The sequence below is a fragment of the Dipteris shenzhenensis genome, chromosome 15 (genome assembly GCF_047967505.1).
Source record: "Dipteris shenzhenensis isolate YYH24624 ecotype China chromosome 15, Dip_SZ_1.0, whole genome shotgun sequence".
Lineage (NCBI taxonomy): Eukaryota > Viridiplantae > Streptophyta > Polypodiopsida > Gleicheniales > Dipteridaceae > Dipteris > Dipteris shenzhenensis.
The window spans coordinates 30,739,801-30,764,895 of record NC_141610.1 but is presented as its reverse complement, the minus strand read 5'-3'; the positions used below and the strand labels follow the sequence as shown (position 1 = coordinate 30,764,895).

Sequence of the window (25,095 nt, the reverse complement as noted above, 5' to 3'; positions counted from 1 at the left end):
CATGCAGAGTTATTGCAGCAACCCCCTCCTTCTATTGCACGGCTGTCTACACCTGACAGAGGTAAGGGGGTTATTGGTTCACTCCTCCTTCCGCAAGGCTCCTTTGCACTCCTACGCTAGAGGTACTTCCCAGGAATTCATTTTCAGTTCTGGCAGACTTGGCTGAGTTTGAGGCAGAGGAGGAGTTTGTACCCTCTACGCTCGGGGAGCACATCTTTCAGACATCCGTGGACAGAGTTTCCCCCTCAACAGGTGTGGGTGTGCTATCCCCAGTTGACTTCCCTCCTCTTGATAGGAGGAACTTTTTGTAGGAGAGGGCTTTCTCCGCTACCAAGTCAGGTAGGATCTTCCATTCGGCCTCCTCCTCTCAAAGATGAGGATTATCAATTGGAACGTTCAGGACCGCAGGGGTGTACCTCACCACCGCCGCCGTAGGCAGCTGATTCATAACCAACTTCATCCAAGTGTTACTGGGGGTCCCATGGATATTCTAATGATTCAGGAACACAAATTGGATGTCAGGGATTGTGCCAAGTCGGGTAAGCTTCTTTCAGGCCATACTTTTTGGTCACCCACCTTGGGCACCAAGGGAGATACTTGCATCTCTGTTTCTTCTTCTATACACCCCTTGGTGATTGGACACAGGACCATAGTCCCTTCCAGAGCTCAGTGGATTGTACTTTTGATTGGTGGACATAAGGTTGGTCTATGCACCCAATTCTAGAGGGGATCGTGCTCATTTTTGGAAAGACCTGCTCTCTTGGTCACATATTACAAATGCTTGGATTATAGGGGGCGATTTCAACATGGTTGAAATGCCCTCAGACAAAAGGGGTGGTAGGGAAGGTGGTATTCACTCCCTAGAGAGAGCAGCGTGGGATGCCTTCCTTCAGTACAGTGGCAGGGATGCTTCGCACAATGATGCTTTTCACACTCAGCCACATTCTCTCCTGTTTTCTTGGTCGACTAGGAGATTGCAGATGCGTATACATGCACGGATTGACAGATATTATGTGGATGATTGGGCTCTTGATAGAGGTGGTATTGTTTGCATTGTTGCTGGTATGTCCACTTCGGATCATTTTCCAGTGGTTCTCATGGTCTTAGATTCTCATGTGAGGGGCCACTCTACCATTGTTAGGATTCTAGATGCCTTTTATGCAGAGGAGGGCCTTACAAAGACAGTGTTGAGGACTTGGGTATCTCATATGCAGGATGGGCAGCTTTCTCCTTCAGACTTGGCCGCAGCCCTCTCTAATATTAGCGACTTTTATCTTTCAGTTGCTCATATCAGGAGGGGTGAGATCCTCAGGCGTGAGAAGCTATTGGTTGCCCTCCAGAGGGAGGAGCAGAAGAGACCTATAGATGCTTGGATTCGGGAGCACCTTGCTGCAACAAGGGCTCAGCAGCAGTCACTTTTAGATCAGAGAGCAGAGTATGCCTTTCATGCCAGAGAGTCATTTTGGACTCAGACGGGTCAACAAGCAGTTCTTCTCTACTCTTGGCCCCATACATAATAGGGAGAGCATCTCACAGCTTGTTGACTTATGCGGAGTTCTTCAAACACATCCCAATGTCGTCTTGCAAGTTTCCACCAATTTCTATGCCTCCCTTCTTATAGCAGATGCTGACACTCATGCCACAGATGATGCTAAAGCGGTTATTTGGCGACACTTACCTGGGTTGGTCGCAGGGGATATGACTATCTCACTTGATGCACCCTTCACCAATGTAGAGTTTAGGACTGCTCTCTCTCCCCTTCACAAGGGAAATTGTCCTGGTTCAGATGGACTTACCCCTTTATTTTTTATTACTTTTTGGGATCACATTGGGGATCACATTACCTCAGCCCTACAGGGTGTATGGGACTCGGGTGAGATGCCACACTCACTTATGGAGGGCCTCATTCATTTGATTCCGAAAGGGGTTTGCAAGAATTTAGTGTCTCAGTGGAGACCGATTACCTTGCTGGGTACCTTGTATAAAATCCTAGCTAAAGCTATCAGCCTTCGTCTGTAGCCCTTTCTCCCAGATCTTATCCATGATACGCAGACGGGTTTTGTGCATGGCAGGAGCATATTTGATAAGATCTTCTCATTTTGGGAGGCTTCCGATTGGGCCATGCATAATGGCCACAGGCTGGCCATTCTACTCTTGGACTTTGAGAAAGCTTACGACAAGGTAGATTAGGGCTTTCTGAAGACACACTTACTCGCTTTGATTTCTCAGATGCATGGATCAGAGGGGTGTCAGCCCATAGCCAGGTTCTTATTAGTGGAGTTAGGGGGGATAAGTTTGAGATTATCATATCACTCCGTCAAGGGTGCCCCTTAGCCCCCTTTCTATTCCTTTTTGTGGCTGAGGCTATGAGCTATTACATTAGAGCTCAAGCTGGTACTGTAGGGCTCAGGCTTCCTCTGAGGCAGGAGGATGAACTCTTAGACAGTGAGTTGGCAAATGATACAGCTGTTTTTTTGGATGCCACTCCACAAACACTAACTTCATTCAGGACGGCATTAGATTTGTTTTGCATTGGGGCAGGTGCACACATTAATTGGAATTTGGATCAATGATGAGGACACTCCAGACTGGGAGAATGACATAGGGTTCAATTGGATTCAGAGGGGAGTTTTCGTTAGATATCTCGGATGCTAGGTTGGGGTGGGCATCTCTCCGACACAGCAGTTCGCTCCCGTGTTAGAGAGTGTCAGGAGGAAACTCATCTTTTGGAGTTTAGTTAGATTCGACCTTGCATCCAGATTTGTGGTTGTGAACCACGTATTATTGGCCACTGCCTAGTTCATTTGCTCATGTTGGTGCAGATCTAGAGTTTGTATCACTCAGCTCATGAGACCTATCGGGAACTTCCTATGGAGCATTTAGATGGCACCTTAGATGTAGTAGCCAGGGTGGCTTGGGAGACCCTCATTCTCCCCACTAGAGAAGGAGGTCTCAATATCATTGACCCGAACTTGCAATGTATGGCCTTGCTCTGCAAGTTCGTAGTATGGGGATTGATGCTGGGTCAGAAGCCCTGGAAAGATATTTTCTCATGCAGCATTCAGTCTTGTAACCCTTCTCGTGGGGGAGATTGGATGGACAGCAGCATATGGATCTTTACTTCAGCCCATCTCGAATCTCCCCCTTCCCCTCTCATGGCTGCTATTCTGAAAGCTTGGGGCTGCTTTAGAAACACTCTTTGCAGAGTTCCACCCACCTCTCGTGAAGAAATTGATAGGCAGCCAGTCATGTGGAATGACTCGATTTCGGATGACCATGGCAGGCACTTGGAGTATTACATTATATGCAGTGGTCTAGATGGGAAAGGGGACCTGCTTCTACAGTAGGCGCCTGGCAGGCCTTTACAAGACTTCCAGAGGATTTGAGACTTATAGCAGTTGGCCACCTCAGAGGGAGTGCAATCAGGATACAGGCAGCCATTCCGCCAAAGTGGATTGACACAGATGACATCCCGATCACAGAGTCCACTTGGTGGGGAGCATTTTCAGGGACAGGAATTTCCGTTACAGATTATTGCACTGTAGGATGCACATGATAATACCCTAGTCTTTGATGTTCAGTCGGGAGGCAGACTTATCAGGTCTCCTAATGATATTCTTTTGGAGGTTGCATTTCAGCCTGTCAGGATTGCAGGTTTCATGGAGTGGGGCAAGGACTCACAGTGGTATCTTGACCCCGATCCTATTCTCCTTGCGCTGGGGTCTTGGAGACTCTAGCTATATGGTGGTTCCCCTATTAGATTCTTGCAGTGGGACCCAGGGGAGTGGGAATGGATTGATGAGGGGGACCGAGAGAAGAGCTTCCCCTTCTTTCGCTATACAATTTAGAAATGCTTGGAGGTTTCAGCTCAACAGTAGAGGTTGGAGGCCCTCCAGGGCGCCCCATTGGGATAGTTTTCAAATTTCCACAGTTGTGTGGAAAAACTTTTAGCGTAGGCTCTGAAAATCCCTCAAGAATAGAAAGATCACTCTTTTCTTTTGGCTTTCTATTCATGGAGGGATTGCAGTGAACCTGTGGAGATTTTGGTTCGGGGCTGACCCTACTTGTTCTCGTTGTCACATTGCAGTTGGGTCAGTATAGCATTGCCTTTGGGAGTGCAGACAGGCAAGGATACTCTGGAAAGGTGTTGCTAGGATTTTCAGCATCTTTCATACAGCACCTTTTTATATGACCTGGGGTTCAGAGGCTTGGTTATCTCTTACTGGCCCTCAGATGTTTTTCGAGGGACATGATCCAGATCCAGCTCTCTTTGTACGGCGACACTCAGTGGAGTCTTGTTCCCTCCAAGATGTTCCCTTCACTCCTTTTAGAGCTGCTCATGCCTTAGTAGACACGTCTTGGGAGATTCTGGCTAGCATTGTAGCTTGGTGTATTTGGAGAGCCAGGTGTACAGAGGCGATGGAGGGTATCCAGATTCACCCTTCCCAGGCTATGGCCAGTATTTTGACCGACACAATACACACTCTGATGGCCATATGAGTGAGCATGCAAGGATATTCCAGAGCATCCACTACCAGGAGAGTTACTTTTTTCAGAGTTTGGAGAGGATCTCCTTTCTTATCTGAGTCTCCCTCAGGGTTGAGATGGCATTTTCAGCCTCCGCCTTGGTTTTATATTAGCTCATTTTAAGCTGTTTTTTCCTCATGCATTGCATGATGTACTCCCGCATTTGACCTTGCTCTCGCGGTTTTCGTTCATACTTCATGAAGTAATTTTAGTGAAAAATAAATAAAGGAAGGCATTTCAAGCTGCTCTCTCCAAAGAGTGAATGCCACCTTCTCTTCCCCCCTGTTTATTTGAGGGCAACTCCACCATGTTGAAGTTCCCTCCAATAATCCACAAGTCTGGAATGGGGGCCTAAAAGAGAGAGAAAAATACAAGACCCCTCTATTGTTAGGGGCATATAGGTTAAGGAGACCGACCTTATAACCCCAATAAACAAAACAATCCAGTTGCTCTAGAGGGTATGACGATGCCATGTCCCACCACAAGAGAAAGAAACGAATTTGAGATTGAAATGCATATTCCTCCTCTACTGCCTAGGGCAAGTGACCGAAAAGTATACTTTTGAAAGCAATTTACTTGACTTTGAGCAATCTCTAGCATTTAGTTCGTGTTCTTGACTAAAAAGAATATCAATGTATCCCCCACTAATACCTAGATGAAGCCAATTACGAATCAACCGCCTACGGCAGCAATGTGGTACACCACCCAAGCCCTCGATATTCCAGCTAACAATCCTCATTGACCGAGAAAGTATCTTGGAAGATATTACCAAACCTGGTGGCAGAAGCAAATCCCTCCTATTTGGCTGATTTCTCAGACTAGTGTAAAGGAGAGAAATCTAGAGGAGATATAGCGCCCACTCCTGCAGAAGATGACACTCTATTAATAGGAATAGAAACACCAAGTACCACGTCACCAAACATAAAGGGCACAAACTCAATCTCTCCCAAATCAGCCAAACATGGCGCCGAAGTATGTAAAATCCCCGCCTGCAGAAGAGGTAATGAGGCAATAACTACCTCTTGATAAGGTAGAAGAGGCTGCTTGGACGGAAGATGAGGACCTGGACTAGAATTTGTATGCAAACATCAGTGGCGTCGTCCAAGGCCATGCTTAGGGCATCCCTGGCTTCAACCTCAGAAGGGTCAATGGCATTACTAGCCCCAACTAAACCTAGAATATCAATAGCTCCAACCGGTGTGGAGTCTAAGGCAAGAGAAGGTCTCTCTTGACCTGAAGGTGGAGGAGGAGCTGCAACTCTAATGCAACCTAACGGGGGGCGGCAGGTGTTGGATGTGTTGCTAGTCTTGGACGCAATATTGGTGCTTGACGTAAGGGGGTCTCAATATCATTGATATAGACTTGCAGCGCAGAGCATTGCTTTGCAAGGTTGTGAGAGGATTTATGCCTAGACAAGATTCTTGGAAAGATTTATTTATCCGTTGTATAAATCATGTTCTCCTTCCACTAGTGATATTGCATGGATTGTACCAGGTGGATTTTTACTTCAGCTCATCTCAGGGCTCCTTCCTCCCCTCTTATGGCTACTATCCTAAAAGCTTGGGACAGCTTGAGGAGTACTCTTCAAAGAATTCCCCTTTCTCTCTGGAAGAGATTGATAGGTAGCCTATCATGTGGAATAGCAGTATACTTGATGATCATGCTAGACCACTTGGTACTTCCCATTAGAGCAGTGGTCTAGAGGCCCCACTTCCTTGGGCTCTTAAAAGAATTTCAAAAACCATCTAAGTGATCGTAAACTCCAATTAGTAAGTCATCTTAGAGGAAGTGCAAGAAGAATTGAGTATTGAGGCAGCCATACCCTTGGATTCGGTTGACACAGATGGCAGGCCTCACCATAGCTCTACTTGGCTTGGATATTTTACGGGGTCAAGTATTTCACTTGAGTGAAGGACTATGATGAGGTTCAAACGGGGATGCCATAGTTTATAATGTTCACTTTAGAGGCACGCTGTCAAGGCGTAGGAATGAGGATATTCTTGTGGATGTTGTTTTTCAGTCTCTTAGGGTTTTAGGTCTGGTGGCATAGTTTTTCTTGGCTTCATCATGGTATCTAGAGCCTAACCTAGATCACATTCCTTTGGGTTCATGGAATATCTAGCTCTATGGAGGTGTCTCCATAAAGTATTTGCAGTGGGACTCCGAGGAGTAGGAGTGGATTGATGCAGGACACCAAGAGAAGAGCTTCCCCTTCTTTCATTACACGTTCAGTAATGCCAGAGATTTCAGTTCAGCCAGAGAGGCTAGAAGCCCATCATAGCTCCTTATTGGAAGAATTTTCAGATTTTTATTTGTAGAAATCCTTTTGAGAGAGACTCTAAAAACCCCTCAAGAACAAAAAAATCACTCTTTTCCTTTGGATTCCTATTCATGGAGGGATCACAATGAACCACTAGAGGTCCAAGTTTGGGGTATACTCTACTTGTCCTCATTGCTTCTCTCTACTGAGAAGTCTATTCAGCATTGTCTTTGCGATTGTAGACAAGCGAGGATGGTCTAGAAGGAGATTGCTAGACTCTTGAGCACCTTTGTAGATTCTCCCTTCTTCATGACTTGGGGTTCGGTGGCATGGCTCTCTTTCGCAGCCTCAGGTCTTCCCTGAGAGGCATGACTCTTCTTGGTCTCTTTCAGTTATATGACACTTGGTGGATGTTTCCAACTCGTCTTATAGACTGCACGAGTCGCGGTGTTAGTGGGAGATTCTATCAAGCATTTTAGCATGGCATATGTAGAGATCCAGATGCAGAGAGGCTTTGGATGGCTCTTGGATCCACCCATCACACACATTGGCTACTATTTGGACAGATATCATACATACTTTGATGGCTACTTGGGTGAGCATGTAGGGGTCTTCTCGAGAGGCTTCTATCAAGACTCAGGGAGTGGAATTTTTCTAGGAGTCCACTGCAAGGTCGAGGTGGCCATTTCAGCTTCAACTTTGAGTTTTTTTCTAGCTCAATCTAATGAGCACATTTGTGCCAACTTTGGGTGTTTTCTTCTCATACTCTGCATGATGTAATTCAGTCTTGAACTTTGCTCTCGAGGTTTATTTCATACCTAATGTATTTCAGTCTTCAGCTTTGCTCTTGGGGTTTCTTTCTTTTCATTGAAAAAAAAGGGCCCAAAATGCACTCAAAGCTGTCGGCAATAGGAGCTGGAATTGATATTTACACTGACATCGAAAGATGACCAAAACAGCTTGAAAATAATGGCAAAATGTTTCTTTTTTGTATGCTTGAGTCTGGGTAAAAATAGCACTCAAAACGCAGTCCAAATGACCAAGATACGGGTGGCCTAAATATGGGTGTTTTCAGGCTTCAGAAGTCGACTAATTTGGGTGCCAACGCTCCCGATTTGACCAAAATGTCACCATGACAATGATGTTTGAAGTGGTTTATACAATAGGCTTTTGTGGAGTACATACATACATACATACACACACTTTTTTTTTTTTTGGTAAATCCATGATTATATTATCAGCAAAATTTACATGAGGGTCTCAAAATTTACACACACACACACACACACACACATATATATATATATAGAGAAAGAAAGAAAGAAAGAAAGAAATTTTATTAAAGGTCCACGGAAGGCCATACATGGCCTATGGGACACAAAATCATCCGAAAGGAAAATACATCATCAACGATGCGCCAGCTAGGTGGCCTCATCGTAATACCGCTAAGATGCCAAAAATGGCTACAAAAATCCTAGATACAAAATGAAATGAAATAGAGTACCAAAATTGCCTAGATACAAAATGTAAAATATGGAATATGAGGAACATCGTCTTCCCTAAGGGGTCTGTGATCCAAAGAAATGATGGAAGTCATGGCCATCGACCATGCCTCCTGCCATGAGTGTGAAGATCTGGGCAAGTGTCAAATGGGCTGCTGGCAGTGCCAAGTCTCCATGGAGCAATCTCCTCCGAAAATCTGCCATCATCCTCCGTCGTCTAGAAATAAAGCGACGGGTACGGCCTCTGTGTAAGATCATCCTGCGGTGCTGCCGGATCATGTCATATGTACATCCTCGGGGTGGAACCATCGGTGCTCTCTGGCAAGATGGGCTATCTCTGTGCTCATGGTCCTGCGCCTCGTCCTGCTCCTCATGAATAACCAGGTCTCTGACAGGGATGCGACGGTGCTCTCTGAGGAATCTCTCTCTGTATCTGGTGATCTCCCTGATGAACAACGCTAAGCAATACTGATCCTCATACTCCATAATCCGAGAGAGAGGTCCAAATCCGTGCCCAAATAAACAGTGAAATCTGCCACGGATCTCATAATATAAAGGGCATCTGCAAACAAAGTGCTCCTCAGTCTCCACCTCCCCCATAGTGCAACAAGGGCATATCCTAGTCTCTCGCCTGGGTCTATGTCCGGTAGCTGTACGACGCATCCTGCCGGCCTCAACGTCTAATCTGTGGGAAGATACCCTGAGCTGGCCCAAGGCAATCCTGAGTGAGTGCGACATATGAACGCCGATATATCCTGGGGATATGATGAAGCCATCCTCTGAAATCCTGAGAAAATGGTCACGATATGTGGCCATCTTCGTAGGAAGCTCCGTGGGATGAACCCAAGTGCGAAACGTGTATAGCTGCAACAAATCTGCCCTGATAACCTGACTGAGCTCATGTCGAGTGAGAGGGAGGCGAGGGGCATCTATGCTGTATCGAAATGGTGGCAGCCTATCCATATCCAAGCCCAGCGAGGTGAGCCATGTGGAGAGTGTGTGGTACCAACAAAAAGTATGACCTCTCTCCGCTAACATCTGCGAGGATGTCAGTGCTAGCCACGGTAATCGTGCTCTGCCTGCTGCTGAGTCTCCGAGCGCCCTGATCCTATGCAAGTACGTAACTGACTGAAATGCTGCATCTAGCGCTAGGGGTGTAGCTCCGAACTCTGCGAACGTAATCTGATGCGGTACCGTGGGCTTCGCTCTGATCAATCTGGAGAACATGATGATCTGTAACCTCTCTACTCGTCTCCAATCTGCAACCCTGAGATCTCCTGCCCAAAAGGGGCTAGCATACATGACTGCAGGTCTCACCAGCGTATCGAAAAGTAAGGACTTCGTGTCGGGATGCTGAAAATGTGACTGTGCACACTGCCTCTCGAGAAGAGCCAAGGCGGCATACCCTCTACTGATCCTATCTCGTGCTGCATGCGTCATGGTGAAGACTGGACCTCTAAATGTGGCACCCAAATATGTATACTCCCTGACTAGCTCCACCTCCTGCCCATCAAATGTGAAAGAGAACTCGCCTCTCCTATAAACCTGGTATGACGTGAGAGAGAGAGAGAGAAAGAAAGAGAGAGAGAGAAAGGATCTCTAGATAGACTTATGGGTCAAACTAGCTTATGCACCAACTGAAACTATTGTCAGACAAGCATGAAAAACTAAAATGAAAAAGCATGAAATACATGTGATGACATGGCAATTCAGTTCATGTGTGCTACCAAGGGGTGTGTGCCATTGAAGCATAGTGCTGATGTGGCATAGGGTGTCATGTACAACACGAGGTTAGTATGCCAGTGGAGCAATGACGTGACTACTGATGATGCGGCACTAATGATGTTACCCCTTTGGTTACCTATTGACTATCAGTGTACTAGCAATTGACTATGCAAATTGTAGGTGCAAAATGTCAGATCGTAGGACTATAGATTGGAGAGCAAGCCGACACTGCAAGTCCATGGTCACACATGGCAAGCAAAGGAAAAAAAAGGAGGTAGAGCAGCGACACCTAGCAAAGTGGCGCATGCGGCAAACATGGCCATGTTGTGAAGATTCTAGTAATGGTGGTAGCAATTCCGACGACGGTAGCGCTGATTTTGGCGTTAACACATAGCGGACTAAGTGGGTCAACACATCTTGGGGACTGATGCTAGAAACTAATGATGTGGCAATTGCATGAGTTAGGGTAGATTGCGTGTGTGGAGGGTGGCTCCTAGTGATGCAGAGGACTTTCTTTTGTAGCCTGCAGATGATAGGGCTGAAGCCTCTGGGCTCAGGAGTGGCTGACCCACATAGAGGATTGTGTGCGGGAGACACACCACTACGGGAGCCATGGCAATATGGATGATGTGGCATTGCAAGAGCGGGCACGCTGGCGTGAAATCCAAGCACATGGCAGTGCAACGTGCATGGAGGGTTCTAGGAAGGGAAATAAGAGATCAGATTCCTTGGTGGTTGGTGCGTCGAGGGAGCTTCAAGATCCTGTCTTTCTTTTAAAGTACTCCTCAGTTCTCTCAGAAGCTCTCTAGCACCAGCTTGAGCATCCTCAAGTCACCATCACTTCCTCCCCCTCCACAATGACCACTCCACAACAACACCCGCCACTCTTTCGCCTCTCATCATTACCGTGCTCTCATAGTTGGTTAAATGTTTCTTTGTAGAAAACCTTGTGGCCATTGCATTGAGCATACTCAAGCCCACCTCCTCCTCCATCTCCTCAGTGACATCATCCTTGTTCACACTGATCATCCCCTCCCCCCTGCCCCTCTTCCTCAGCAGCAGCGAGATTCCTCCCCTTCTTTCCACTAGACTGTTAGGAATGTGGGAGAGCCTTTTGCGAAGTTTGTGAGAGCAGAGATAAGCAATTCCTAGGAAGCTTTCCCAAGCCTCTACACTAGAGCATCATCTATGAGGTCCCATAGATATAGTATGGAGAAAAGGTGTTCTCTTAGGTTGCCAAATCTGAAGTCTTTGGAACAAAGGGACGTTTTTCTGTGCCCCTTGCATTTGATGGTTTGAATTTTTTTAATCAATAATTATGATCATTGACATACTCATTTATATCATGGACACCTCGAGAATTGCGACTAGCTTTCCCTCTATCAATTGGAGGTGCCAATTCCTATCCTTCTTTGCGATCTTCTTCTTCAAGAAACAATGGGGTCCGTCTTTCTCTAATATTTGAGAAACAGGAAGAACAAGAGCAACTAACCATTCAAATTTTTACTTGGGCTCACAACTCTAAGCAGACCAACAATAGTTTCCTGCACATGGAAAGTGTTAAAGTTAAATGAGCAGAAGTTGATTCCTTTTCTCAATACAAATGAGATGAAATTCTAACGTTATATACAAACTTACGTGTTGTTTAGTAGTCTGAAGCAAAAGACTTTTTAATTGCGGAATCACAGCTGATACTGGCACACCACAAGCCCCAAAAGAAGGCATGCTTGAAATAGATGGCTGAAAAGAGACCTAGAAATGTGCAATATCAATAAGCACTCTTTGTGATCAGGATTACCAAAAAGCGAGCGAGCCAAAACAATAAAAGATTTATAGATCTAACTAATGATTCACTCTTAGTGCAAAAAGACATGATAATCATCTAAATCATGCCTTGCCATTTGATTTGATATGTAACATGCCTTCATTTGGACTTGTAAATCAAAAGATATAGGGATGTGAAAATGTCATCTTTTGGGCCAAAACAGGGAGCACGTTAACGTGCTCCCTGTTTTGGCCCAAAAGATGACATTTTCACATCCGTGTATCTTTGCAAGTTGTCAAAATTTAGTTGTTTGGCTCAAAAAATGAGTTTTTGACATCCCAGCATCTTTTGATTGTCAACTCCAAATGGCATATTGTTACATATCAAATCAAATGACTAGGCATGAATTAGATGAATATAATATCTTTTTGCACCCTCTTAAAAAAACTATGTGCATCACAATATGAAATTCATGAATTTTTATCCAATTTGTTACACCAAATTTAAAGCAAGGTTTCCCATAGTAGGGACCGAGGAGACATTGTTTATTTTGGCAAAAAAAGTAGCCAAATTTTAACATCCTCTACCTTTTAATTGTGCTCGGGGGTCACTCTTCATAAACCCATAAAGCATATGCCAGCAAACATGTGTTAAAAATTACCCCTATTCTTTCATTTTTACATTTTCTCATGTAATTGGTTAAACCCATGTACGTGTTTATCCCTGACCCTCCCTACCTCCATTCCTGTCACCCTCTTCCCTAGCCTCTCCGCCCTCCTTCTCAGCTCCCTGTAGACACATACAATAATATGGTGGTATAGGATAGACTAGGACTTAGTCTATTTTGGTGTGTAGTACTTGGGTACTAAATATACCAAGTACTTGTACTTCATTTTCATTGAGCATTTCATTAGAGTTTCTGTGTGACCACTTCTTGCTCACTTGTGCTCACAACCTTTCTCCACTTGTTCCTTCATGTGGTATCAGACACTAGCACCCGGTTCCTATCTTGCTTCCTGTCACCAAGCAAGTTCACCTTTGTCCGTGTGTTGCTCCGGTCCCCTAGCGCTCAGTGCGGCTTCAGCTTGGGATTTGTAGCTTGCCATTGTTTGTGTAGACTGGTGACCTGATCAACTAGCAGCTTCAGCCTGTAACTCGGCTTTCAGGACCCTAGCCAACCTATTTGTGGACTTCCGTCAATCCCACGTTGTTTGCTCGTCAGCCGTACAGTAGTCCATATGCACGTCACGCTGCTTGTCCAAGCTACGCTTCAGTCATTCACTCCGTACAGCAGCCAATCCGTACACTTCAGCATCAGCCCGTATAATCCGTGACCTCCAGCTTCCTCTGACAACTTTGAGGATTTTCTACCGGTGTACAGATTTCTATGACGTACAGGTTTTCTCACTTCTGGTGTACAGGTCCATTTGGAGATTTTTTTGTGAGCCCACAGGCACACATTTGCACTTGAGGTGCATTTTGTTGGTTGATTGCAGAGCAGTAAGTTTCACTTTGTAGTGGTTGATGCCATACATGCACTGATTGCACAGAGCAGTCAGGCGCACTTCTCGTTCAGTTGCATTCTTCTTTGCAGGTACATTTGCAGTCAGTGTTGTCTTTGCAGTCAGGATATCTCCAAAGGAGAGCTTTGGTATAATGATGACCGAGGGGGATAAGTTGGAAGGATCCAACTATGCCTTCTTGTCGTCATTCATACTCAAGAACGTTTTGGTTGGCAAGAACTTATGGGATATTGTCAGTGGTGATGAGACTAGGCCTATTGCATCTAGTACTAGCTCATCCTCTACCACCACTTCTACTACTCCTTCAGCCACCACTTCTACTTCTATTGCCGCTCCATCTCCAACACTTTTGGAGGAGCAAAAGAAGTTTGATCGTAGAAATGCCCAAGCTTCCTTCTTGATTGCCTCATCAGTGAAGAGGCACATTATGACAACCATTAAGTCATGCACAAATGTAAAGAATGCGTGGGAAAAGTTGGCAAACATGTATCATGTCAAGAATGAGGCAAGGGTCATTGCATTGACCAATAAGCTCCGAAGATGGAAGAAGGTTAGACAATCACAGAGCACGTTACAAAGATCACTTATCTCATAGATCAACTAGCAAGTGTTGATGAGGAAATAGATGACAAGAAATTAGTCTCTATCACTCTCAAAACAGCTTGGCTCCCTCTTATGGCACATTTGTTACCTCTTTGACTATTATGCTCAGGGCAGCCCCTCTCTCCTTTGATGAGCTAGATGGGTTGTTGTTACAAGAAGAGGAGAGGACCTCCAATTTTGCCTATTCTTCCCGTCAAGGTAAGCAAGCACTTGCCACCCAAGGAAAGGGAAAATTTCAGCAAAATGGAGGTCATTTTCAGAAAAAGAACAGCCATACATATCAGCCCAAGAATGAGGGGAATGCAAGTACAAATCAAGGTCCTAAGGTGAACAAGGGCAGATGCAATTTTTGTAAACAGCCAAGTCATTTTATTGCAGAGTGTCAGAAAAGGATTGCTAATGAGAAACACAAGCAGGAATTTTGTTGCACCAGCTGAAAATGCTTGTCCCTTTACCACGAATCCTTGGGGTTGCTGCACATAGACCTCTTCTTTGAGATCTCCATTCAAGAAGGCAGTCTTAACATCCATCTGATAGACTGACCAACCATAATTTGCAGCAAGAGAAATGAGACAACGAATGTAGTCATTTTGGCTACCAGAGCAAAAGTCTCCTCATAGTTGATTCCCTCTTCTTGATCATACTGTTAGAATTATTGTTATAATTTAGCAGTGACCAATGTAATGTAATAAGTAGGTTAGGGGCAGTTTTCCCTCACTTAGAGGTTTTTCCCCCTAACCACAGTTAGTTCACTAACTACGGTTAGTGAAGGATAAGGTTTTGTCACTTAGACAAAACCTATCACTCTATTCAGTTGTAACACACTCATCTAATTGCAACTATCGTTTTCAGCTCTCTCTCCTGCTCCTGGTCTCACACTTTGCTCTCTCCCTATTCTCACATTTGGTATCAGAGCAGGTTGACCCTACTCCCTGCTCCTTGCCCGAAAGCTTCAGCCCGCTCCTTGTCCGTACAGTCCGTACATTGTACGGATTGCTTCCGTACAACCTTCGTCAGGAGTCCGTACATTTCTGCGCCTACTCCATACAACTACTTCCTCAGCTCCCGTCCGTACTGCACCAGCGCCGTACGTCGTACAAAGCCTTAGCTCCCGCTCATACTGTACTTCTTGCATTGCCGTTCAGCCGCCGTACAACCTGCGTCAACTGATTCCGTACTAGCCCGTACTATACCTACACCGTACCTGTCTGTACCAGCTCTTCGTCCATAATGTTGCCCTTGGTTGCCTTTCATACAAGACATACAGACTGTTCCGTACAATCTTCGTACATTCAACGTACAGCTTGGCCGTACATTCCGTACTGTTTTGCCGTATAGCCTGCAGCGCACAACTCGTCTGTACAGTACGGCCATCCGTACCTCTGTCGTACAGTCACCGCACGGGTCGTACATCCATATGTCAGATGTACTGTTAGTTTCATACTAACAGTTCCGTACATTTGCATTTGGCCTTCTGAGCAGGTTTCATTTCTGCAGGCATTATTGCAGTTGGTCGTCTGGCAGACATTTCTTTACAGATAGCCATTGTTTGGCGTAGTTCTTGTAGAAAATTTGGGGCATTTTGTATTCGCGGGCAGACATTGCAAACACTTTGCATGTGTTGAAGAAATTTGGAGCTGCACTTGAAGCAAGCATTGCAGACAAATCTGCAGATTTGGTCTGAAATTTGGGGTTTTTGCTCAGAAATTGCAGATTTGGGGCTTTTAGTAAATTTGCCCCTTTCTGGTTGCAATTTCAAGCCAGAAATTGGGGCTTTTGTGTTGGGAGAGCAATTTTGCAGGGTTTCAATTCACACTGCCTTTCTGTGAGTATTTTGAAGCACTTTTGGCAGGTTTTGGGAGAGATTGGATGCTCTCGCAGATTTCTGACAGAGACATTACAGAGTTTTGAGTTGCATTTTTAGCCAGTGTTTGGCTGTATTTTTTTTTGGGATTTGTGCACTCCATTCCCAGCAAGGGAATTCAGTGAATCCCATCTCTTCTGCTCTGGAGTGGTAGGTATAACTGCACCAATAACTTGTGCTGCAACTGTACCCTGTGCACGACCTCTGCCTCCTCCTTGTTGGGGAGGGGTATTAGGTGCCACATTTGCTGGCCGGAACTCATCCCCATTTATATAGTCCCACAAATTACGAGAAATCAGAATATTGCATACCATAAAACTCCAGAGGAAGTAGTTGGTACCATCCAGCTTATCCTCTTGTGAGAGACCACTGAACTGGAAATCATTCTGATTTTGTTGGGCCATGTCTGAGAAAGAAAATACAGCAAATGCAAATGCCTCCTCTTGAAACACCTCCTCCACATGCCTGTGAAGGGTGCATTCTTGGTAAAATGCACAGATCTCCTTTTAAGAAGGATGGATCAGTAAAAACTGTTCGAAAATTACAGCTTATCCATAGTGATGTCTATGGTCCCATGGGACTCCATCATTGGGTGGTCATCTTTACTTTGTCACTTTTATAGATGACTACTCCTCACGATCCAAGTACCATTGTGAAAGAGAGCCATGCTCCATGAAGCCCACTATCCTGACTAGTTGAAACGGTACCTCCAACAAATCGTTTGTGGATCTGGACAGCCTGCCCCTTGAAGAAACATAAAAAACTAAGGCATCCTCATGTGTGTCAAGAAAAGCAATCACCTGTAAAGGAACTCCCAAACTGAAAAATGCCCCCATCCAGGTGGAGCAAGTAATAGGCATGTCATCTGTGTCCACCCAATCCAAGGGCAAGGCTGCATCAATCTGTTGGACTCTCCCTGCACTCCCTTTGAGATTAAGAACCATCTGGGCCTGTCGGTCTGCAGGAAGCTTCCTGAAGGCTTTCCATGCTCCCACTATAGATGCAGGGCCCCTCTCCCATCTTGGCCACTGCATGTAAGGAGAAGCTCCAAGTGGTCTGCCAAGCTCATCCAAAATCCTGTCATTCCACATGATAAGTTGCCTTTCAATCTCTTCACGGGTGGATGGGGGAATCCTGCGAAGAGTACTCCTGAAGCTGGCCCATGCTTTCAGGATAGCAACCATAAGAGGGGAAGAGGGAGACCTGAGGTGGGCTGTGGTGAAAACCCATCTAGTACTGTGTGTCCAATCCTCTCCTGAAGTGGGCGTGTGAGACTATATGCATCTGATAAAAAAATCCTTCCAAGGCTCTTGCCCTAGCATAAGCCCTCTCACAACGAACTTGCAGAGTAAAGCTCTGCACTGTAGATCTGGGTCGATGATATTCAAACCCCCTTCTCTTGTAGGAAGATCAAGGTCTCCCAAGCCACCCTGGCTGTAACATCAAGTGTGCCATCTAGAACACTCCATAAAAAGTTTCGTACAGGCCTCTTAAGCTGAGTGATACAATCCCTAGAGTGGCACCAACAAGAGCATACAAACCATGCTATGGCTAGAAGAACCTAGTTAACCACCACCACCCTGGAGGCCAAGTCAAGTTTGGCTGAGCTCCAGAAAAGGAGCTTTCTTCTGATTCTTTCCAACACCGGAGCAAACTGTTGTGAAGGAGAGATACCCGCCCTAACCTGGCCGCCCAAATATCTGACGGAGACGCCCCTCTGTACCCAAGTGAAGCCAATATCATTACCCCAATCCGGGGTGTCATCCTCGCACATCCAAAAACCACTAGATTTATGCCAATTAATGTGTGCACCTGCAGCCGTGCAAAACAAATCGAAGGCTGTCCGGAAGGAAGTGAGTGTCCTGGGGGAGGTATAAAAAAAAACAGCCGTGTCATCTGCCAACTCACTATCTAGGAGCTCTTCTTCCCGGCGGATAGGAAGCCTCAGCCCATAAATATCAGCTTGAGATCTAATGTAGATACTCATAGCTTCCACCACAAACAGAAAAAGAAACGGGGCAAGAGGACATCCCTTGTGTACGGATCTGGAAATCTGAAACCTGTCCCCTCTTACCCCCCCAATGAGCAACTAGCTATGGGCTGATTTGTAGAGAGAGGATACTCCTCTAATCCATGCATCTGAAAAACCAAAGCGAGATAGAGTACCCTCTAGAAAATCCCAGTCTCTTCTGTCGTAAGCTTTCTAAAAGTTCAAGAGTAGAATGGCCAATCTCTGGCGGCTCTGCATGGCCCATTCTAAGGCCTCCCAAAATGAGAAAATATTATCATGGCCCATGCATGAAAGGCATACTCTGCTCTCTCATGAAAGGCATACTCTGCTCTCTGATCCAACAATGTCTGCAAATAAGCCCTTGTTGCAACAAGGCGCTCCTGAATCCAAGCATCTGTGGGCCTCTTCCGCTCTTCTTTCTGAAGGGACGCTAACTACTGGCGTATACCAATCTAACATCTGAGAATCTCACGTCTCCTAAAATCAGCGACTGTATGATAATAGTCACTAATTCCGGATAAGGCTGCAGCTACCTGAGATGGGTGGACAGCTCCACCCTGTATGTGAGAAACTTAAATCTGCAAAATATCCTCCGTGAGGCTCTCCTTTGCATAAAAAGCATCAGGAATCCTGACACTGGCAGAGCGTCCTCTCCGATGAGGCTCAAGAATCTGCAACACCATTGGAAAATGATCTGAGGTGGAAACCCCAGTAGAAATGCATACAGATCCTCCTCTGTCAAGTGCCCAATTGTCTGCATAAAATCTGTCAATCCGTGCATGAATGGGCATGTTATTCTCCTATTCGACCAAGAGTACAGGAGTGACTGTGGCATAATATGAAAGGCATCATCCAACCAAGTGTCCCTGCCACTGAACTGAAAGAGGAAGGCATCCCAGGCTGCCCTCTCCAAAGAATGAATTCCACCTTGTCTGCCTCCCTTTTTGTCTAAAGGCAACTCAACCATGTTGAAGTCGCCACCAATGATCCAAGAATCTGCAATGGGGACCCAAGAGAGTAACTCCTTCCAAAAGGAGATCCGCTCCCCTCTGTTGTTGGGAGCATAAAGATTCAGAATACCAATCTTACGCCCTCCAATCAAAATAATGATCCATTGAGCTCTAGAAGGGGAGATAATACCATGACCAGCAACTAAGGGGAGAATAGAAAGAGAGACCGAAATGCAAGTACCTCCCCTTGTGCCCATAGCAGGCGACCAGAAGGTATGTCCTGAAAGCAGTTTGCCAGACTTAGAGCAATCACTGGCATCCAGCTTGTGTTCCTGGATAAAAAGATATCAATAGCACCTCCAGTGACACCTGGATGAAGCTCGTTCCGGATCAGCTGCCTACGGCGACGGTGTGGAACTCCGCCTAGGCCCTGTATGTTCCAGCTGACTATCCTCATCAACAGGAGGATGCTGGATGGAAAGGCTTACCCAACCTAGTAGAGGAGACCAGCTTCCCCTGGGCCGAAACACTCCTGCTGAGGGCACAAAACTCAACAGCTGAAAGGATCCCCACAGCTGCTGAAAGGGAGGCCCTGTCAGAAGGAATCCCAATGACCGGGACCCCTAAGGTGGAGGGCACAAACTCCTCATCATCCATGAAAGTCGTCGAATCTGCTAGTGCCGAAAAAGAATTCTTGATAAGCAAGTCTGGCCGAGGAGTGCGAAGAAGACTTGCACTCGTGGAAGATGGAGGAGAAGGACTTTCCATGCCTCTATCAGCAGAACTAGAGCTGGGGGTTGAGGAGGCTTGTGGCTGGGGTGAAGAGGAATCAGGAGCCCTCATCTGCACCTGCACTTTCTTGGTTGTCCTGACTTTGGCAGTAACAGTCTGCGGGGAAGAAGTACATGTAGCCCCCTCGTGGTCAGAAACCAAGGGGTCAGAAACCAAAGTGACTGGGGCTGGTGGATCTAAAGGCCCCTCCTGATGTGGAACTATAGTGTCTGGGGCTGCAGCAACATCCACCTCTAGAGTCTGGAAGGCGTCTGCCTAAACAGGATCAAAAGTCTCCTCCTGAGGTAAGGGAGCCGCTCTGATAGCTCTCCATCGTGGTACTGGGTGTGCTGCGGGCATTGGGCGCCCTGCTGCCCTTGGTGGTCCTGGGGTGCGCGAAGCAGGGCGCCCTATTACTCTTGGTGGTCCTGGAGTGCATGGTACAGGGTGCTGGGGAGGTGCAGTCGTGGTAGTACGTGAAGGAGCCGCACCAGAAGACCTCTTGGGTCTTTTTCTCTTTCTTGGGTAGTCTCTAGCAAAGTTCCCAAGGGTCCTGCAAATCCTTCACTGGTCCTGTCTACCTGAAATCTCGACTCTCTGTCGAAAGAGAGAGCCGTCTGGACGCTGAAGCATAATGTGGTCATCTGAGATGTTAGGGTCAGAGACAATGACCCTAACACGAGGCACCCCGTCTGCACTGACTGCCTCTGCCGAGGAAGAAGGCATGCCAAGAAGGGAGGGGATCTCAGTGACCACTCCGATAGTCCGATAGTGGCAAGCAGTCGATGGTAGACCTGAGGAAGACCATGAAATCTAATGAACAGTGATGTGACCTCCTGTCCTCCTCGACCGGATTGAAGCCCAAGGTGTAGGGTAAAAGAAAGATCCTCCTCGAACCCAAAGCCAGGAAATTAGCTTTGAGAACAAGGGTTGTGGACTCGTGGGAGTCGAAAACCACTTGGAAGAATCCACGTCCCAAAAGTCAAATATCCCTGAGGTGTGGGGCGAGGTCTCCTGGTAACGCCACCAGCATCCAGTCTCTAGCCTGTGATCTGGAAGGGTGTGACCCAAAGATGCGGGAGAAAGTGATGTGGAGCCCTCTAATTCCACATCTTTCTTGAGCTGTTGTAACTCGTCTTCTGAAAAAATGACAGTCCTCGCGGCCAGTGGAAGTGGACGAAGATTGGGTGAATGGGGATCCATTTGCCAATCGATGTGAAAAGGCCGATTCCAACACTGAAAAAGCTCCGTCTGTGAAACTACTGCCGAGGATGCCCTGAACGTAGGTGCAAGAAGAAGGAGAAAGAGAGGGTAGGAGAGAGGGGAAGGGAAGGAGAGGATAGACTGAAGGGGGAGATGGAGATAGGCTGAGGGGGAGGCGTGGGGAGCTGAGTTAGGAAGGAAGGGGGCAAGGAGGGAGAGGGAGGAGGGTTTTTTTTTTTTTTTTTTTTTTTGGGTCTCCTGGGGGGGGGGGGGGGGATAGGAGGGAGGGAAAGTGAGGGCGGGGGAGAGGAAGGAGGGGGAGGGGGAGAGGAAAGGAGGGTGGGTTAGGAGGGAGGGAAAGGGAGGGCGGGGGAGAGAAAAGATGGGGGAGGGGGAGAGCAGGGGGGGGGGAAGAGGGAGAGCGAGGGAGGGGGGCAGGGGAGGAGAAGGGGGCGGGGGGGTTGGCGGGGGAGAGGGAGGGCGGAGGAGAAGGGGGCAGCGGGGAGGGGGGCAGCGGGGGGGGGGGGAGAGGGATGACGGGGGAGGGGGCGGGGGAGGAGAAGGGGGGCGGGGGGGATGACGGGTGGGGGAGAGGTAGGGCGGGGAGGGAGAGGTAGGGGCAGCAGGGAGGGAGAGGTAGGGGGCAGCGGGGGGGGGGAGAGGGAGGGCAGGGAGGAGGAAGGGGAGAGGGAGGGTGAGGGAGGAGGGAGAGGGGGCTGGCGAGAGGGGAGGGAGAGGAGGAGCAGCGAAGGGGGGAGGGGGGGGCAGCGAGGGAGAGCGAGAGGGAGAGGGGGCTGGCTGAGAGAGGGAGAGGGGGGGGCGGTAGCTCACAGGGAGGAGCAGTAGCTCATGTATCTCCCTCAAGCTCAATGTGCCTTTCTTTTTCACTACTATGGCAGAGATACTTGGTTGGACGATGCCTTTCTTATTCAGCCACAGTCCCTCCTATTCTCTTGGTCGAACAGGAGGCAGCAAATGCCTATTCATGCACTCATTCACAGATTCTATGTAGATGATTGGGCACTAGACAGAGTTGGATCGGTATGCATTGCTGCTGGGGTTTCCACTTCAGACCACTTTCCTGTTGTGCTAGCCATCTTAGAGCCTCACTTGAGAGGCCAGTGTGCCAGCATCAGGATTCCAGCTGCCTTGCACACAGAGGAGGACCTTACAGAGGCAGCCCTACAGATATGGGTTTCTCATGTCCAGGGTGGGCAGCCATTGCCATCACAGGTAGCTGCTGCCCTTACTGGTATTAGCGACTTCTACCTCTCAGTTGCTTGTACTAGGAGATGAGATATTCTTAGACGTGAGATTGGTGTTCACCAGCAATTGGCAGCTTTGCAGAGGGAAGAGCAAAAACGGCCTTCAGATGCTTGGATTCAAGAGCGCCTTGCTGCAGCAAGGGCTCACCAGCAGTTATTGCTTGATCAGAGAGCAGAGTATGCCTTTCATGCACGGGAGTCCTTCTGGATTCAGATGGGTAGCAGAGTCAATAAACAATTTTTCTCTACTCTTGGCAGAGAGAGTGTAGCCCAACTTATTGACTCACACGGGGTTTTACAGACAGATGCTGATGATGTCTTGCGCATAGCTTCAGATTTTTATGCCGCCCTTCTTACTGCTGATCGTGAGACACGGGATAGAGAGGATGCTACACAGGTTATTTGGCAGAGCATCCCCTTGTTGGTGAAACCGGATATGCATGTTTTGCTTGATGCACCTTTCACCAACACAGAGTTCAGGACTGCACTTTCAGCCCTTCATAAGGGCCAGTGCCCTGGTTCGGATGGCCTTACCCCCTCTTTTTTCATTGCATTCTGGGATATGATTGGAAACTACATTACTTCAGCCCTGCAGGGTATTTGGGACTCTGGTGATATGCCCGGGTCGCTTACAGAAGGTCTCATCCACCTTATCCCGAAAGGAGGTTGCAGAAATCTAGTGTCCCAGTGGAGGCCTATCACACTTCTGGGGACTTGTTACAAGATTCTGGCCAAGGCAATCAGCCTCCGATTGCAGCCCCTTCTCCCAGATCTTATTCATGACACTCAGACGGGATTTGTGCATGGCAGAAGCATTTTTTATAACATTCTCTCTTTCTGGGAACCTTCAGAGTGGGCCATGCAGAGCGCTAGGGTCTAGCCATTCTACTTTTTGATTTTGAGAAAGCTTATGACAGAGTAGATTGGGGTTTTTTGGAGGGCACCCTTCTACATTTTCGCTTTACTGATGCTTGTTTCTGAGGTGTTTCCTCTTTGTACAGATCAGCCCACAGCCAGGTACTTATTGGTGGGGTAAGGGGTGAGAGATTTCAGATTTCCAGATCAGTCCATCAGGGATGCCCCCTTGCTCCATTTCTTTTTTTGTTCGTGGCCGAAGCTATGAGTATCTATGTAAGATCTCAAGCTGACATCTTTGGGCTGAGACTTCCCATTAGAAGGGAAGAGGAGTTTACTTGGATGCCACTCCACAGACGCTCACTTCTTTCAGGATAGCATTGGATTTATTTTGCTTGGCGGCGGGGGTGCAAATAAATTGGCATAAATCCAATGGCTTTTGGATCAGTGATGAGGACACTCCAATTTGGGGGCTTGACATAGGATTCACTTGGGTTCAGAGGGGTGTGCCTGTCAGGTATTTGGCCTGCCATGTCGGCTTGGATATTTCTTCCACGCAGCAGTTTGCTTCCGTGTTGGAGAGCATCAGGAGGAAGCTGCTTTTTTGGAGCTCAGCCAAGCTGGATCTTGCCTCTAGAGTTGTGGTGGTCAACTAGGTTCTCTTGGCCACGGCCTGGTTTGTTTATTCTTGCTGGTGCCGTTCTAGGGACTGCATCTCTCAGCTCAGGAGACCGATCAGAAATTTTCTTTGAAGTGGGCTTGATGGCACATCAGATGCCTTAGCTAGGGTGGCTTGGGAGACCCTCATTCTCCCTACACAGGAAGGGGGTCTCAATATTATTGATCCAGATTTACAGTGCAGAGCTTTACTATGCAAGATGGTGGTGCGGGGACTTATGCCAGGGCAGGAACCGTGGAAGGCCTTTCTTATTAGCAGCATACAGAGGTGCACACCTTCTTCAGGAGGAGACTGGATGAGCAGTATTAGGTGGATCTTCACCACAACACACCTTAGATCACCTTCGTCCCCTCTCATGGTTGCCATTTTGAAAGCATGGGCCAGTTTAAGGAGCACTCTTTGTAGGATTCCTCCTTCCTCTCGTGAAGAGATTGATAGGCAACCCATCATGTGGAATGACAGTATTTTAGATGATCATGGCAGACCACTTGGTGCCTCACTCTACATGCAGTGGTCTAGGTGGGAGAGGGCACCTGCATCATCTTTGGGGTCTTGGAAAGCTTTCCGCAGGCTTCCAGAGGAGACCAAATCTCAGTTGACAGGACATTTTAGAGGGAGTGCAGGGAGGATCTTGCAAATTGAGGCAACCCTTCCAGAGGATTGGGTAGACACAGATGATATACCACTCACTTGCTCCACTTGGGCAAGTACTTTTACGAGAGGTCGTGTTCCACTTCAGGTTTTGGCCTTTCGAGATGCACAGGAGGATGCTTTAGTTTTTAATGTGCAGGATGGTGGCAGATTGCTCAGGTCCACAGAGGACATCTTGCTTGAGTCTACTTTTCAACCTATCAGGGTTGTAGGTCTTTTGGTGCACGGATCAGATTTAGAGTGGTTCCTCGATCCGCTCAGGTCCACAGAGGACATCTTGCTTGAGTCTGCTTTTCAGCCTATCAGGGTTGTAGGTCTTTTGGTGCAGGGATCAGATTTAGAGTGGTTCCTCGATCTAGACCCCCAGCTACTCTCTACCGGGTCTTGGAGGATTTGGTTCTACAGGGGAGTTCCCATTAGATATTTGCAGTGGGACCCTGGAGAGTGGGAGTGGATTGACACAGGGCATCGAGAGAAGAGCATCCCCTTCTTTCGTTACACGGTCAGTAATGCCAGGAGATTTCAGCTCAGTAGTAGAGGTTGGAAACCTTTCAGAGTTCCTCATTCGCAAACATTTGATATCACTGCGGATCTGCAGAGGTGCTTCTAGAGGAGACTCTAGAAATCCCACAAGAATAGAAAAATCACTCTCTTCTTTTGGCTCTCTATCCATGGTGGGATTGCAGTGAACCTTTGGAGATCCAGGTTCGGAGCCGCCGACCCTACTTAACCTCATTGCCTCTCTGCTTCGGAGACTATTCAGCATTGTTTATGGGATTGCAGACAGGCGAGGATGATTTGGATGGGGGTAGCTAGGATTTTTAGTCACTTTGCCCACTCCCCATTCTTTATGACATGGGGCTCAGTGGCTTGGCTTTCTCTTACAAGGCCTCAGGTATTCTATGAGAGACTTGACTCCTCTCGGGCCATTTTGGTTCGAC

The 25,095-nt window shown here is 47.2% G+C and overlaps 1 protein-coding gene across 2 annotated transcripts in view; it reads right to left on the bottom strand.

Annotated features, from left to right (window-relative positions):
- The window catches only part of LOC147893677 (serine/threonine-protein kinase BLUS1-like), a 154,780-nt gene that overhangs the window by 53,021 nt on the left and 76,664 nt on the right, over positions 1 to 25,095 (bottom strand). For both annotated transcript variants that reach the window (XR_015542235.1, XM_087386068.1), the window contains exons 16-17: positions 11,653 to 11,766; positions 11,507 to 11,558 (exon numbers count right to left, since the gene is read on the bottom strand). Coding sequence is in view for 1 of the 2 variants with exons in the window: in XM_087386068.1 (XP_087242194.1) it covers positions 11,507 to 11,558; positions 11,653 to 11,766 (166 nt within the window). In the remaining variant the exon portion in view is untranslated. The remainder of the gene's footprint in view (positions 1 to 11,506; positions 11,559 to 11,652; positions 11,767 to 25,095) is intronic.